This window comes from Scyliorhinus torazame, chromosome 5 (genome assembly GCF_047496885.1).
Source record: "Scyliorhinus torazame isolate Kashiwa2021f chromosome 5, sScyTor2.1, whole genome shotgun sequence".
Classification (NCBI taxonomy): domain Eukaryota; kingdom Metazoa; phylum Chordata; class Chondrichthyes; order Carcharhiniformes; family Scyliorhinidae; genus Scyliorhinus; species Scyliorhinus torazame.
The window spans coordinates 107,868,413-107,883,158 of NC_092711.1; the positions used below are offsets into that span (position 1 = coordinate 107,868,413).

A 14,746-nucleotide genomic window follows, 5' to 3' on the forward strand; every position below is an offset into this window, starting at 1 on the left:
GTGACTTCAACCCTGAATACCTGAGCAGAGCCTGTTCTCCCAGATGGAAGCGGATCAATGCTACCTATACTGGATGTGCGCTTCTTGGGCAGTGTGGGGGTGGGGGGGCGGGGGGGGGGGGGGGATGAAAGTTGCATAATGTCTTAAATTCAAGTTTTCTTTGAGGCCTCTACACTGACACGTGCTGCATGTATTGTAATGGCATGTGGAGTGGAAGATTCCAGGCTACCTACCTACCACCAACGCAAAGCGTTTTCAAAACCCCAAAATGTATCATGGAGTTCAACCAACCTCTCCCTTTAATGGATTATTGCTTTTGAAGCACGCGGCCTGTTCTCCAGGTGTGATATCACAATTATGGACACGTGGGTTTTTAAACACAAAACAATGTTTATTCCATGAACTCAACTTAACCTCTTAAATAAACATTGGATCTCTTAACACCCCTTACTTCAAGGATAACCCTGAAAATATTCCAACATTAAATAATCCTTCAGTTATCCCTTTCAACATCCATGAGACTCAACACCTTTAAACAGAAACACATCAGGTTAAAGGCTTTACTATTAGGAGTTTAAATCACCCAAATGATCCAGAGATGATCCTTTCATGGCAGAGATCACAGCAGATCCAGCTCACTGAAAAACACAGACACACACTCAAGCTCTTTTTCAAACTGAAACTTCAAAAACAGAAGTGAGCTCAGCTCCCCCCCCCCCCCCCGCCCCCCCCCCCCCCCCCCCCCGTGACATCACTTCAGTACGGTGAGGGGTAATAAGAGTTGCCCAGGGCAGCACGGTGGCGCAATGGTTAACACTGCTGCCTCACGGCACTGAGGTCCCGGGTTCCATCCCAGCTCTGGGTCACTGTCCATGTGGAGTTTGCACATTCTCCCTGTGTCTGCGTGGGTTTTGTCCCCACAATCCAAAGACTGCTTAGTCCTGTCCAACAGAGGTGAGCTCCATGAATTGGACAGCGGTGATTCCTGTCACTTTAAAATTGACCTGGTTCAAGCTAAGCCTTGTGTAAATTGTAGGTGTCCCCCTCCCAGGCTGTTGACCTGTTTCTGAAACTCTCGTATAGCTCTGACTACCAGATATCTGTGAATCTCACCAATTTGAGATATTTTGCAGTGATGCATGTAAAGTGCTGTCTGATTAAAGTAATTTTTAAAATTTAAAAAAAAAGAAGGCGTACGGTGTGTTAGCTTTTATTGGTAGAGGGATTGAGTTTCGGAGCCATGAGGTCATGTTGCAGCTGCACAAAACTCTGGTGCAGCCGCATTTTGGAGTATTGCGTGCAATTCTGGGCGCCGCATTATAGGAAGGATGTGGAAGCATTGGAAAGGGTGCAGAGGATTATCATAGAATTTATTATAGAATTTACAGTGCAGAAGGAGGCCATTCGGCCCATCAAGTCTGCACCGGCTCTTGGAAAGAGCACCCTACCCAAGGTCAACACCTCCACCCTATCCCCATAACCCAGTAACCCCACCTAACACTAAGGGCAATTTATCATGGCCAATCCACCTAACCTGCACATCTTTGGACTGTGGGAGGAAACCGGAGCACCCGGAGGAAACCCACGCACACACGGGGAGGATGTGCAGACTCCGCACAGACAGTGACCCAAACAGGAATCGAACCTGGGACCCTGGAGCTGTGAAGCAATTGTGCTATCCACAATGCTACCGTGCTGCCCTTAAAGGAGATTTACCAGGGTGTTGCCTGGTATGGTGGGAAGATCTCATGAGGAAAGGTTGATGGACTTGAGGCTGTTTTCATTAAAGAGGTTAAGAGGTGACTTAATTGAGGCATAAAAGATGATCAGAGGATTGGATAGGGTGGACAGTGAGAGCCTTTTTCCTCAGATGGTGATGTCTAGCACGAGGGGGCATACCTTTAAATTGAGGGGTGATAGATATAAGACAGATGTCAGAGGTAGGTTCTTTACTCAGAGAGTAGTAAGGGCGTGGAGTGCCCTGCCTGAAACAGTAGTGGACTTGCCAACATCAAGGGCATTCAAATGGTCATTGGATAGACATATGGGCGATAAGGGAATAGTGTAGATGGGCTTTAGAGTGGTTTCACAGGTCAGCGCAACATCGAGGGCCCAAGGGCCTGTACTGCGCTGTAATGTTCTATGGTCTATGTTCTACTGCGCCGATGGTTTTCCGGCAGGGAAGGATAACTGAATCCCTTCCCACAGTCCTCACATTTGCATGGTTTCGCCATGGTGCCAGTGTCCTTGTGTCTCTCCAAGTTGGATGATCGGTTGAAGTCTTCTCCACATACAGGACACGTGTACAGTTTCTCCTCGCTGTGAATGGTTGTGATGTTTCTTCAGGCTGTGTAACTGGTTAGAGCTTTCCTCAGTCAATTCACTGGAACACTTTCGCTCGGGTGTGTTTGTCTCGATATCTTTCCAGTCACACTGATGTTTAAAATTGTTTCTCACAGACAGAAGAGACAAACATTTCTCCTTCAACATTCAAAGTCTGAGGATTTTCAGGTCCTGATGAATTGAGTGACTGTCAGATGATGTTTGGTTTCAGTCTCACATCTGTAAATCCTCCTTTCTAATATCCTGTAAAAGGAATTTACAAAAACCATCACAGTCAGTGGAGGATAAAAATTTAGAATAGACAATTCTAGTTTAATTGTACCATTTTTCCTCTCCATTCCCCCAAAGCTGTAAATCCCCGTTCCACACACTCTCCCTCCTCCCTGGGCTGAAATCCAAACCCATCTCACCATCTGCACCATTTCTTTCCTCCACTCCCAGTTTTCTCCCTCCCTCTCCTCTGCCTGGGTTCAGCTCTCCAGCTCCTGTCTGCAGACTGACAATAAAATCAATGGGTCTTATTGGGGATTTGGGACCTCCAGCGGGTGTTTGTGAATCCTCCCCGCCCACCTGCCATGGTTTCCTTCCTTGCCACAGATCAGAGTCCTCATTGATTTGAGTGCAAAGTGTAAGCTCTTATTTATTATCCCCCCTCCCCCATCCTCTGATGTGAACCATCCTCCAGTGTCTGAAGCAGGATGGTGCCCGTTAACCTGGGCCTGTTCCCGGAGGGAGGGAGAAGCCCCGCAGCTGCAAACCAGGGAGCTGACAATGATTTTGATGGGTTCGCGGATCCACAAAGTGTTTCCAAATCCTCCCGCCTGACGCTGACTCCGCTTCTCCGAGACAAACGAGCCCTGAAATCCATGTCCCGGAGCCACACTGCGCATGCTTCGGATCACAATGACCGGGGAGTGATTGATGGAGGCTCCGGACCAATAGGAAGAGGGGGCGGATTTGATAGGTGACAGCATTCTATTTTGAAGAATAGAGGGATTAAGGGTTATGGTGTTCGGGCCGGAAAGTGGAGCTGAGTCCACAAAAGATCAGCCATGATCTCATTGAATGGCGGAGCAGGCTCGAGGGGCCAGATGACCTAGTTCTTATGGAGGACCGAGCAGGAGTGGATGGTCCTCCACCTAATCAAGCAAATGAGGGGAGGGTCTGAACCCGGATCTCCCTCATTGGCTGAGACTCTGCATCATTTTGAGTTCTTCCCATTGGCCACGTGGGCGCAGGTTCCACAACCTCATTGCCTGCGTGTGAGGTGTTGACCAATGGGAGGATTTGGAGGACCAGATGGACTCTGGTCCTCCAGCCAATCAGTCTGCAGGCTTTGTACGAATGAAGATTGAGCTTCACACAGACTGAAACTTCTTCCTGTGTCAAACCTCTGAGTAAAACACTTTCTTTCCACTTCCATGGACGTTTTTAGAGTCCATTGACCCTTCTACAGAACTGTTATAACAAGGAACAAGAAACGTTAACTCTCTCGCCACAGATGTGGCATGATGGCACAGTGGCTAGCATTGCTGCCTCACAGTGTCAGTGACCCGGGTTCAATTCCGGCCTTGGGTGACTGTGTGGAGTTTGCACATTCTGACCTGCCTGTGTGGGTTCCCTCCGGGTGCTCCAGTTTTTTCCCACCGTCCAAAGATGAAAATGAAAATCGCTTATTGTCACAAGTAGGCTTCAAAAGAAGTTACTGTGAAAAGCCCCTAATCGCCCCATTCCGGCTCCTGTTCAGGGAGGCTGGTACGGGAATTGAACCGTGCTGCTGGCCTGCCTTGGTCTGCTTTCAAAGCCAGCAATTTAGCCCTGTGCTAAACCAGCCCCAAATGCAATGTGCAGGTTTGGTGGATTGACTATGCTAAATTGGCCCTTAGCGTCCAAAGGTGAAATGGAGTTACGGGGAGAGGGCAGGGGAAGTGCATCTGGGTGGGGTGCTCTTTTGTAGGGTTGGTGCAAACCCAATGGGCTGAAGGCCTCCATCTGCACTGCAGGGATTCGATGAAGCTGCCAGACCTGTTGAGTTCATCTAGCATTTTCTGTTTTACATTACACAGATTTTTAATCCCTTAATTATATTTATTGAACCACTGTACCATCAACTACTAGGACTTCCTTGGTTCTATCTGTTGTCCCCTCAGATATTCCATCTGTTTTTGTTTAATGTGTCTGGAGTCTTAGAATTCTTCCAGTCTGTCTCCAATTCTCCTTCCTGTCTCGGGTATATGGGTCTAGGTAGCTTGGTGTTGTTATTTGTATTGTCTGTCGGTCACCAGCAGGTATTGTTGTCTCTCGATAATGACTGTGCTGCTACCCTTGTCTTCTGGTCTTATGCACGTATCCGTGTTGGATCCAAGCTCCCGGATTGTCTATCTTTCCGGGTAAGATTCTGTTTGTCTCTTGTATTTCACTGTGACAGGGCAGAGACCTGATTGAAGGGATTAAAACATGGGAGTTCTGGGAAAGATGGGCAAGGATTTGGGAGGTGACAACATGTTCAAAGAGTTTGGAGAGGAGAGGGAGATTGAAGACGGGGCAGTAATTTGTAAGGATGGCAGGACCAAGGGTTTGTTTTAATGAGGGGTGATGATGGCAGATTTGAAGGACAGACGGGCAGTACCTCAAGAGAGAGAAATGTTGGCAATATCCATGGACACAGGGTAGCTGGCTGATCAGTATCTTAGTGGGAATAGGAGCAGGAGCTGGGTCTCATGGACAAGATGAGCTCTGAGTGGGCATGAGGGGAGATGGGAGAGAAACTAGAGAAAGATGTGGGTTCAGGGCTCGGGAAAGGATGAAATTTAGAGACAGTTTGGTCCGGTGGGCTCGTGGAAGGGAAGGAAGCAGCAGAGGGAGCTGATCGGATTTACTCAATCTCAGTCACAAAGAAGCTCCACAAACTCCTCACACTTCTTGTTGGAGGTGAGGATGGAAGAGACAGGGGAGAGCGAGAGTACTTCAAAAGGAACTAACTTGTGTCAGAGATATTAAAAAGTTTCAACACACTGCGTATTTAACACAAATCTAATGTATTTGACTTTTATCAGAATATTAGCCTCTGTAAATGGGCTGGAGTTTGTTATCAGCAGAAAGAGACCCAAATGAACATGGTTCAGTCCTGAATGTGAGAAACAGCAAAGTGCAATCACTGTCGTTACTTGTGGCCTCGTTGGTGTCTCAGCAGGGCGGATGAAGTGGTGAATCCCTTCCCACACTCGGAGCAGGTGAACGGTCTCTCCCCAGTGTGAATTCGCTGGTGTGTCTGCAAGTTGAATGACTTAGTGAATCCCTTCCCACACTTGGCACAGGTGAATGGCCTCTCCCCAGTGTGGACTCGCTGGTGTGTCTGCAAGTTGAATGACTGAGTGAATCCCTTCCCACACTTGGAGCAGGTGAACGGTCTCTCCCCAGTGTGGACTCGCTTGTGTGTCTGCAGGTTGAATGACTTAGTGAATCCCTTCCCACACCTGGCGCAGGTGAATGGCCTCTCCCCAGTGTGAATTCGCTGATGTACAATGAGCTGAGCTGATAGTCTGAACCCAGTCCCACACTGAGAGCACCTAAACGGTCTCTCGTCAGTGTGAACACGTTGATGGCGCATCAATTCCCCAGAACTTTTATAGCACTTCCCGCAGTCTGGACATTGATACGGTCTCTCCCCAGTGTGAACTCGCTGGTGTCTCAGCAGGTGGGCTGACATAGTAAATCCCTTCCCACACTCTGAGCAGGTGAATGGTCTCTCCCCAGTGTGAATTCGCTGGTGATTCCGCAGGTCGGATGACTGAGTGAATCCCTTCCCACACTCTGAGCAGGTGAATGGTCTCTCCCCAGTGTGAATTTGCTGGTGTTTCCGCAGGGCCGATGACTCAGTAAATCCCTTCCCACACTTGCAACAGGTGAATGGTCTTTCCCCAGTGTGACTGCGTCGATGAGTTTCCAGCTTGGATGGGGAAGTGAATCCTTTCCCACAGTCCATACATTTCCACGGTTTCTCCTCAGTGTGACTGCATTTGTGTCTCGTGAGGCCGGATGATCGAGTGAATCCTCGTCCACACACACAACACGTGTACGGTTTCTCCCCACTGTGAGTGATGCTTTTTCCTTCCATGTTCAAAGTACGATGATATTCAGGATATGATAAATTGAGGACTCTGTCAGATCCTGATGTGATGTTTGGTTTGATTTTCCGGACTTTGAAGCCTCCCCTTCGAACATACTGTGAAACTGATTTAAAACAGAAAATAGGAAGTGAGAGAGAATCCACAAAAACACAAAGGCAGGTTGTGAAATTGAGCTGAATGAATCTGGTCATTTGTGGGACCAGTACTAGGAAAACGGGACCATGAAAACTGCTGGATTGTCATTAAAGCCAAACTGACCTCTTTGGGAGGAGAGAGAAAGAGGTGAAGACGGATTTTGTATATGTACAAGACGTATTAAGAGAGTAGTTGGCAAAGCCAATTCGATCTTGGTGTTCATCAACAGTAATATTGATACCAAAACTATGCTTCTGGTGGCACGGTGGTTAGCACTGCTACCTCACAGCGCCAGGGACCTGGGTTCAATTCCGACCTTGATGTCTGTCTGTGTGGAGCTTGCACTTTCTCCCTGTGTCTGCGTGGGTTTCCACTCGGTCCTCAGGTTTCCTCCCATAGTCTAAAAAGGACAACTTCGGTGGATTGGCCTTGATAACTTGCCACTTAGTGTCCAGGGATGTGCAGGTTAGGTGGGGCAATGGGGTTACAGGAACAGGGTATGGGTGTGGGCCTAGGCATGGTACCCATTCAGAGAGATGGTGCAGACTTGATGGGCCGAGTGGCCCTCTTCTGCACTGTAGGAATTCTATGGTTCTAATTCTATTCTATGAATCTTTATAAAGCTCTGGTCACCACTCTTCAGGAAGGATCTGAAGGTTCTTGGAGAAGGTGCAGAGGAGATTTACCAGAATGGTTCTAGCAAAGGAGGTTGAGGGAAGATTTGATTCAGGGACACAGGATTATGCCAGATTTCCATCGGGTGGACAAAGAAACCCTGTTTCCATTCACTGATCGTACAAGCGGTCGGGACACGATTTAAAGTTTTGGGTAAAACCTGGATTGAACGATATAAGATCCTGTGGGGTCTTGACAGGGTGGATGTGGAGAGGATGTTTCCTCTTGTGGGAGAATCTGGAACAAGGGGGTCACTGTTGCAAAATAAGGGATCACCCATTTAAGATGGAGATAAGGATTTTTTTCTCTTGAGGGCTGTAGGACAGGGTGTGGCACAGTGGTTAGCACTGCTGCATCACATTATCAGGGTCCCAGACAATGATTCATCTTTCATTCCCTCACCCACAGTATAAATATCTCCCACTATTTTTGTCTTTTAGCTTTGACAAAGGGTCATCTGGATTCGAAAAGTGAGCTCCTTTCTCTCCTCACAGTTCCGGCCAGACCTGCTGAGATTTTCCAGAATTTTCTCTTTTGGTTCAATTCCAACTTTACTAACTGTGTGGCGTTTGCACATTCTCCCCGTTTCTGTGTGGGTTTCCTCCGGGTGCTCCAGTTTCCTCCACATTCATAATGTTTAACCTCAACACCACATTCAAGAAGTTTAGGTGGATTGGCCATGCTAAATTGCCCTTTGTCTCCAAGGATGTGCATGTTGAGTGGGGTTATGAGGATGGGGTGGGGTGGGCCTGGGTACGGTGCTCTATCGGAGGGTCATTGCGGACCCGATGGGCCGAATGGGCTCCTTCTGCACTGTAGGGATTCAATGAATTTGGAACTCACGTCCTTAAAAGGCAGTGGAAGCAGAGTCCTTGGATATTTTTTAAGGCCGAGCTGGATAGATTCTTGATGAGCAAGGGGGTGAAAGGTTATCGGTGTTGGCCGGAATGTGGAGTGGAGGTTATAATTAGATCAGCCGAAGGGGCAGCAAGGCGGCAGAGTGGTTAGCACTGCTGTCTCACAGCGCCGAGGACCCGGGTTCGATCCCGGCCCCAGTCACTGTCCAGGTGGAGTTTGCACATTCTCCCCATGTCTTCGTGGGTCTCACCCTTACAACCCAAAGATGTACAGATTAGGTGGATTGGCCATAATAAATTGCCTTTTATTTAGTAAAAGAAAAGAATTGGGTACTCTAAATTTAAGGGAACAAAATTGAAAAATAAAATAATTAGGTACTCCAAATTTTTTTTTAAAAATTAGATCAGCCGCAATCTTATTGAATAGTGGAGCAGGCTCGAGAGGCTGACTCCTAGTTTGTGTGTAAGGAGCAGGCTCGAGGGGCCGACTCCTAGTTTGTGTGTAAGGAGCAGGCTCGAGGGGCCGACTCCCAGTTTGTGTGTAAGGAGCAGGCTCGAGGGGCCGACTCCCAGTTTGTGTGTAAGGAGCAGGCTCGAGGGGCCGACTCCTAATTTGTGTGTAAGGAGCAGGTTCGAGGGGCTGACTCCTAGTTTGTGTGTTAGGAGCAGGCTCAAGGGGCCAACTCTTAGTTTGTAAGGAGCAGACTCGAGCAGCCGACTCCTAGTTTGTGTGTAAGGAGCAGGCTCGAGACGCCGACTCCTAGTTGGTGTGTAAGGAGCAGGCTCGAGGGGCCAACTCTTAGTTTGTAAGGAGCAGACTCGAGCAGCCGACTCCTAGTTTGTGTGTAAGGAGCAGACGTGAGGGGCCGACTCCTAGTTTGTGTGTAAGGAGCAGGCTCGAGGGGCCGACTCCTAGTTTGTGTGTAAGGAGCAGGCTCGAGGGGCCGACTGCTAGTTTGTGTGTAAGGAGCAGGCTCGAGGGGCCGACTTCTAGTTTGTGTTTAAGGAGCAGGCTCGAGGGGCCGGCTGAGAAGTTTAATTGGGTAACTGAATTGGTTAGGTATCAGACGAGACCGAACATTAGTTTTGATGTCTTTGAATTGAGTACAAAAATGAATGATCCTAAAGTGGAAGACATAATGAGAGCAAATAAAGTGTTGGTCAAATTAAAAATTCAGGAGTGTGTTTTGAGGTTCCCGGTTTTAGATTATCTTAGGCAGTTGAAACTCATAGTTTATAGTTATGCGTCCTATGCAAATTTATGTGATGGGGTTTCAAGTGCAGGCGGTTTTATAATTTTCCTTTTGGGGAACAATGGTAAATGTTGCCCTCTTGTGTGGGAAACAAAGAAAATAAGGAGAGTGGTCAAAAGCATTTTGGCCAGTGAGACGTTAAGCCTTGTAGAGGCGGTGGATATGGCCTTTTATGTGTCCCAGATATTAAAAAAAAAAATTTAGAAACCCAGGCAGACATGGGGAGAATGTACAAACTTCACACAGACAGTGACCCACATCCGGGATTCAAACCCAGGTTCTCAGCGTCGCAGTCCCAGTGCTAACCACTGCGCCACATGCCTCCCTATATATGCCAGATATTGACAGACATTTTGGGATTAGGGATTTGGGTAACATACCCATTGACTCTCACATTGACAACATTGCCACATTATCACATTGAGGGGCTGTTTAGCACAGGGCTAAATTGCTGTCTTTGAAAGCAGACCTAGGCAGGCCAGCAACACGGTTCGATTCCCGTACCAGCCTCCCCGAACAGGCGCTGGAATGTGGCGACTAGGGGCTTTTCACAGTAAGTTCATTTGAAGCCTACTTGTGTCAATAAGCGTTTTCATTTCATTTCAAATCCCTGAGGAAAAATGTGCACTCTACAAAATGTGTGAATGAGAAAAGGTTAAGAATAGACATAGCAAGTTTGAAGCAGATGTTGGACAGACGGGAGATAGCAAAAATTAAATGGTTCGACAGTAGCTCGCAATTGTCCGACTGTTTTACGAAAAGAGGGGCTAGTTCACAGAAACGTTTGGATATTATTAATGAAGGGCGCCTGTTACTGTGATTGTTTTTTTTCATTCCAAAAATGACCAACTTGTGACAATAAAGATTATTATTATTATAACTGGAAGAGATTGTGATGAAAGTACAGCAAACTTAAGACCAAGAGAAAAATGACCAGGTGAGGGGAGGGAGAGTTTTTGCATTGAGGCAAAATGTATGGGATGTAAAAAAGGTTCAGATGGAGGAGAAACGCTACCGTCTAAAGTCGTTGAACTTAATGTTGAGTCCTGCGTCTAATCAGAAGATGAGATGCTGCTCCTCAAGCTCGTGCTAGCCTTCAATGGAGCACTGCAGCAGGCCAAGGACTTACATGTGGGCACGGGAGCAAGGTGCTGAGTTCAAATGGCAGGCATGAGGCAGGTTGGGGTCATGCTTGCAGATTGAGCGAAGATGTTCTGTAAAATGGTCACCCATTCTGGATTTAGTCTCCCCAGTGTAGAGGAGGCTGTATGTGGAGCAGCATATACAATAAACCAAAGTGAAGGAAGTGCAAGTGTTTGGGGTCTTGAAAGGTGAGGAAGGATTGGAAAGGAAAGTGACATGGGAAGGAGATGGGAAGTTGGGCTGATGGGAGGAGCGGGCCTGATGTCACAGAGGGAGCGGTGCCTGTGGAATGCTGACAGGGGAGGGGAGGGTAAGATGTGTTTAGTGTTAGCCTGGTGCTGCAATGGTGAAAATGGTGCAGGATGATCCTTTAAATGGGGAGGCTGGTGGGGTGGAAATTGAGGACAAGAGGGACCCTCATGTTTATGGGAGGGAAGGGAAGGGGTGAGGGCACAGATCTGGGAGATGGGTCGGACACAGTTGAGTACCCTGTCAACCACATTAGATGGGTTTGGGGGAACACCTTAGCGAAGGGACAATGCAGACATGTCGGCAGCACCATTTTCAAAGGAGGCATCATCAGAACAGATGCAGTAGAGGTGGAAATTCTGGGAGAATGGGAAAGAGTCCTTACAGTAGGAAAGGAATGAGGAGCTGTAGCCGAGGTAGCTGTGGGAGTCAGTGGGCTTGTAATGATTATTGGTGGTCAGAGTGGAAACGAATTCAGAGAAGTCAAGGAAGAGAAGTGAAGTGTCAGAGATGGACCATGTGAGTCAGCATGGTTTTATGAAGAGTAATCGTGTTTGACTAATTTGTTAGAGTTCTTTGAAGGTGTTACAAGTTATGTGGGTAATAATGTTCCTGTAGATGTATATCTGGACTTCCAGAGTGCATTTAATAAGGTGCAGCATAAAAGGTTAATACACAAGGTAGGATCACTAGGGATTAGGGGTAATTTATTAGCTTGTATAGTGTTCTGGCTAACCAGCAGAAGGCAGACAGTTGGGTTAAATAGGTCATTTTCTAGTTGGCAAGATGTAACTAGCAGGGTGCCACAGGGTTCAGTTCTCAGGCCCCAACTATTTTCAATATACATCAATGACTTGGATGGCGGGATAGGAGGTACAAGAGCCAAATTTGCAGATGGCGCTAAAATAGGGGGATAGTAAATTGCATTCTAGAAATAGGACATTTACAAATGAATATTGAACATAGAACATACAGTGCAGAAGGAGGCCATTCGGCCCATCGAGTCTGCACCAACCCACTTAAGCCCTCAATTCCACCCTTTTCCGCGTAACCCAATAACCCTGCCTAACCTTTTTGGTCACTAAGGGCAATTTATCATGGCCAATCCACCTAACCTGCACGTCTTTGGACTGTGGGAGGAAACCGGAACACCCGTAGGAAACCCGCGCAGACACGGGGAGAACGTGCAAACTCCGCACAGACAGTGACGCAGCGGGGAATCGAACCTGGGACCCTGGCGCTGTGAAGTCACAGTGCTATCCACTTGTGCTGCCCTAATATAGATAGATTGGAAGAGTGGGCCAAAATGTGGCAGATGGTGTTTAACATGGGTAAGTGTGAGGTTATCCATTTTGTGTGAAAAATAGAAAGGCAACTTATTGGAGAGAATAAGTTGAGACAGAAACTTCAGAGTGCTTCATTACAGAGAGATCTGCGTGTCCTCGTGCATGAATCACCGAAAACTAGTATGCAGGTACAGCCCATTGAGTCTGCACTGATCCTCTGAAGGAGTACCCTACCTAAGCCTTCTTCCCCACCTTATCCCTCGAACCCCACCTAACCTGTACATCTTTGGACACTAAGGAGCAATTTAACATGGTCAATCCACCTAACCTGCACATTTTTGGACCGTGGGCTGAAAATGGAGCATCCAGAGGAAACCAACTTAGATACAGTGAGAAAGTGCAAACATAGACAGTCACTCAAAGCCGGAATTGAAGCCGGGTCTCTGGCGCTGTCATAGAATTTACAGTGCAGAAGGAGGCCATTCGGCCCATCGAGTCTGCACCGGCTCTTGGAAAGAGCACCCTACCCAAGGCTAACAGCTCCACCCTATCCCCATAACCCAGTAACCCCACCCAACACTAAGGGCAATTTTGGACACTAAGGGCAATTTATCATGGCCAATCCACCTAACCTGCACATCTTTGGACTGTGGGAGGAAACCGGAGCACCCGGAGGAAACCCACGCACACACGGGGAGGATGTGCAGACTCCGCACAGACAATGACCCAAGTCGGAATCGAACCTGGGACCCTGGAGCTGTGAAGCAATTGTGCTATCCACAATGCTGACATAAAAGTTGAAAGTGTCGGAAACAGTGAGGAAGAGAGTGAGAGATTTGAGTAGGACAGAAGCAGAATGGTGGAATGGGTGAGCTCACCACAGATTAAATTCAACGCAGCAGATTGGGAGGTGATCTACTCTGGGTGGAAGAATGAGGAGAAGTAATCCAAAGAAGGGCAGAATTTTTTTAGAATTTCGAATGCAGAGCCGGATCGGGTGGTGGATACAGATTCAATAATAACCCGCAAAAGGGAATGAGATTAAAAAAATTAAAAGCAGCAACAAACTGTAGGGAAATGGGGAAATTGGACAAACTGGATTGGTTTTTCAAAATAGATAGTACAGAATCGATGGGCTGAATGACCACTTTTGTACTGTACTATGATTCTTACAATTCTGCAATATTGTCTTTTTATTTGGGTCTTGCTGAATAGAGCAAACTCCGAGGCTGAGTTTCTTTCCAATCAGAGAGGCTTCTCTGTGTATCAATCCACTTCCTGAGATTGTTCAACTAGCTGCAGCCCCTCAACCAATTTCCTGTCTGTTCAGACATGTCCTGTTTCTTTTTCCAATGGCTTCAATCAATGCAGTTTTGTTTTTGAACAACACATTGTTCTATATTTATCCGTCCTGTGGGATTTGACTTATTTCCTCCTTATCAGTTGTTTTTGAACACTGTTCCTGTTTTTATCCTGAATCAAACTGCATAAACTGTTTCACCAGGATCCTTTCTCTCCTTCTTGACGGTGTCATTGTCATTGAGTTTTACAGAACGAAGAGGCCCTTTGCCCCATCTTGTCTGTGTCGGTCATCAGCACCAATTTATTCTTGTCCCATTTTCCAGCATTTGGTCATAGTCTTGTATGCTGTGGCATTTCTAGTGATCGTCTAAATGCTTCTTAACTAGTGAGGGCTCCTGCCTTTAACACACTTCCAGGCAGTGAGTTCCAGAACTTTGTTCGAATTTTCCTCAGATCCTTTCTAAATCTCCTCTCCCTATACTTAAATCTATGCCTCCTGGTTATTGATCCATCCACGAACGGGAAATATTTCTTCCTATCTACGTCTCTTATAAATGTGGACACCTCTATCATGTTCCCCTTCAGCTTTCTCTGCTCCACGGAAAACAATCCCAGCCTATCCAGCCACTCTTCATAGCTGAACCACTCCAGCCCAGGCAACATCCTGGTGAATGTCCTCTGACCTCTTTCCAGATAAATCAAATGTCGACTCTGCCAGCGTTCATTTCTACATTCGCTGGTCACTAGTTCTACTCCAGCCTCTTATCCAAGTGCTCACTATTACAGAAGCTCAATTCTCCAGCCACTTGACCCCGGGCTCTGATATCGGAATCTGAAGTTGACCTCACCTGATGCAACACACCATGTAAAGAAAACTAACTAGATCCTTTTAACCATGACGATTTGAAATTGTGTCTGTACCTTTAAGAACTGCTCGCCCACGTTTCCTTCAATGTGTGAAATATGTCCCTTTAAGAACTGCTCTCACTCCCACTTTTCCTTCAATGTTTGAAATGCAACATTTACTCACCAATGTTAACCTGTGTCTCCACCCCATCAAGTTGGTTTCTTGAAACAATAGATTGTTGAACTATTTCTGAGTTGGGTAAAGACAGAGGCCGGTGTGATCTTGGACTCTGATCCACTGACAGCTCACAATGCCCGGGGAATGATTGACGGCGACTCCAGACCAATAGGGGGGTTGGAGGACCGAGTGTGACGATTGGTCCTCCAACCAATCGGAGTGAATGAGGGGCGGGGCTGATCCCCCAGATCTCCCTCATTGGCTGAACCATCATTTTGAAAGCTGATTTGAGTCAGACCCAAGGAGAAAACTGGACCTTTCTGTTTGTGGCTTTAAACAGATGAAACCC

General features: G+C 47.1%; 1 protein-coding gene across 1 annotated transcript; it reads right to left on the reverse strand.

The window, feature by feature from the left end:
* Nucleotides 1–755: 755 nt before the first annotated feature.
* On the reverse strand, nucleotides 756–14,508 carry LOC140419351 (uncharacterized). The gene is made up of 3 exons (XM_072503229.1): nucleotides 14,404–14,508; nucleotides 4,449–6,576; nucleotides 756–2,586 (listed from the first exon to the last, which is right to left on the reverse strand). The coding sequence occupies exon 2, from the start codon at nucleotides 6,458–6,460 to the stop codon at nucleotides 5,507–5,509; it is 954 nt and encodes a 317-aa protein (XP_072359330.1). The 5' UTR covers nucleotides 6,461–6,576; nucleotides 14,404–14,508; the 3' UTR covers nucleotides 756–2,586; nucleotides 4,449–5,506.
* Nucleotides 14,509–14,746: the final 238 nt, after the last annotated feature.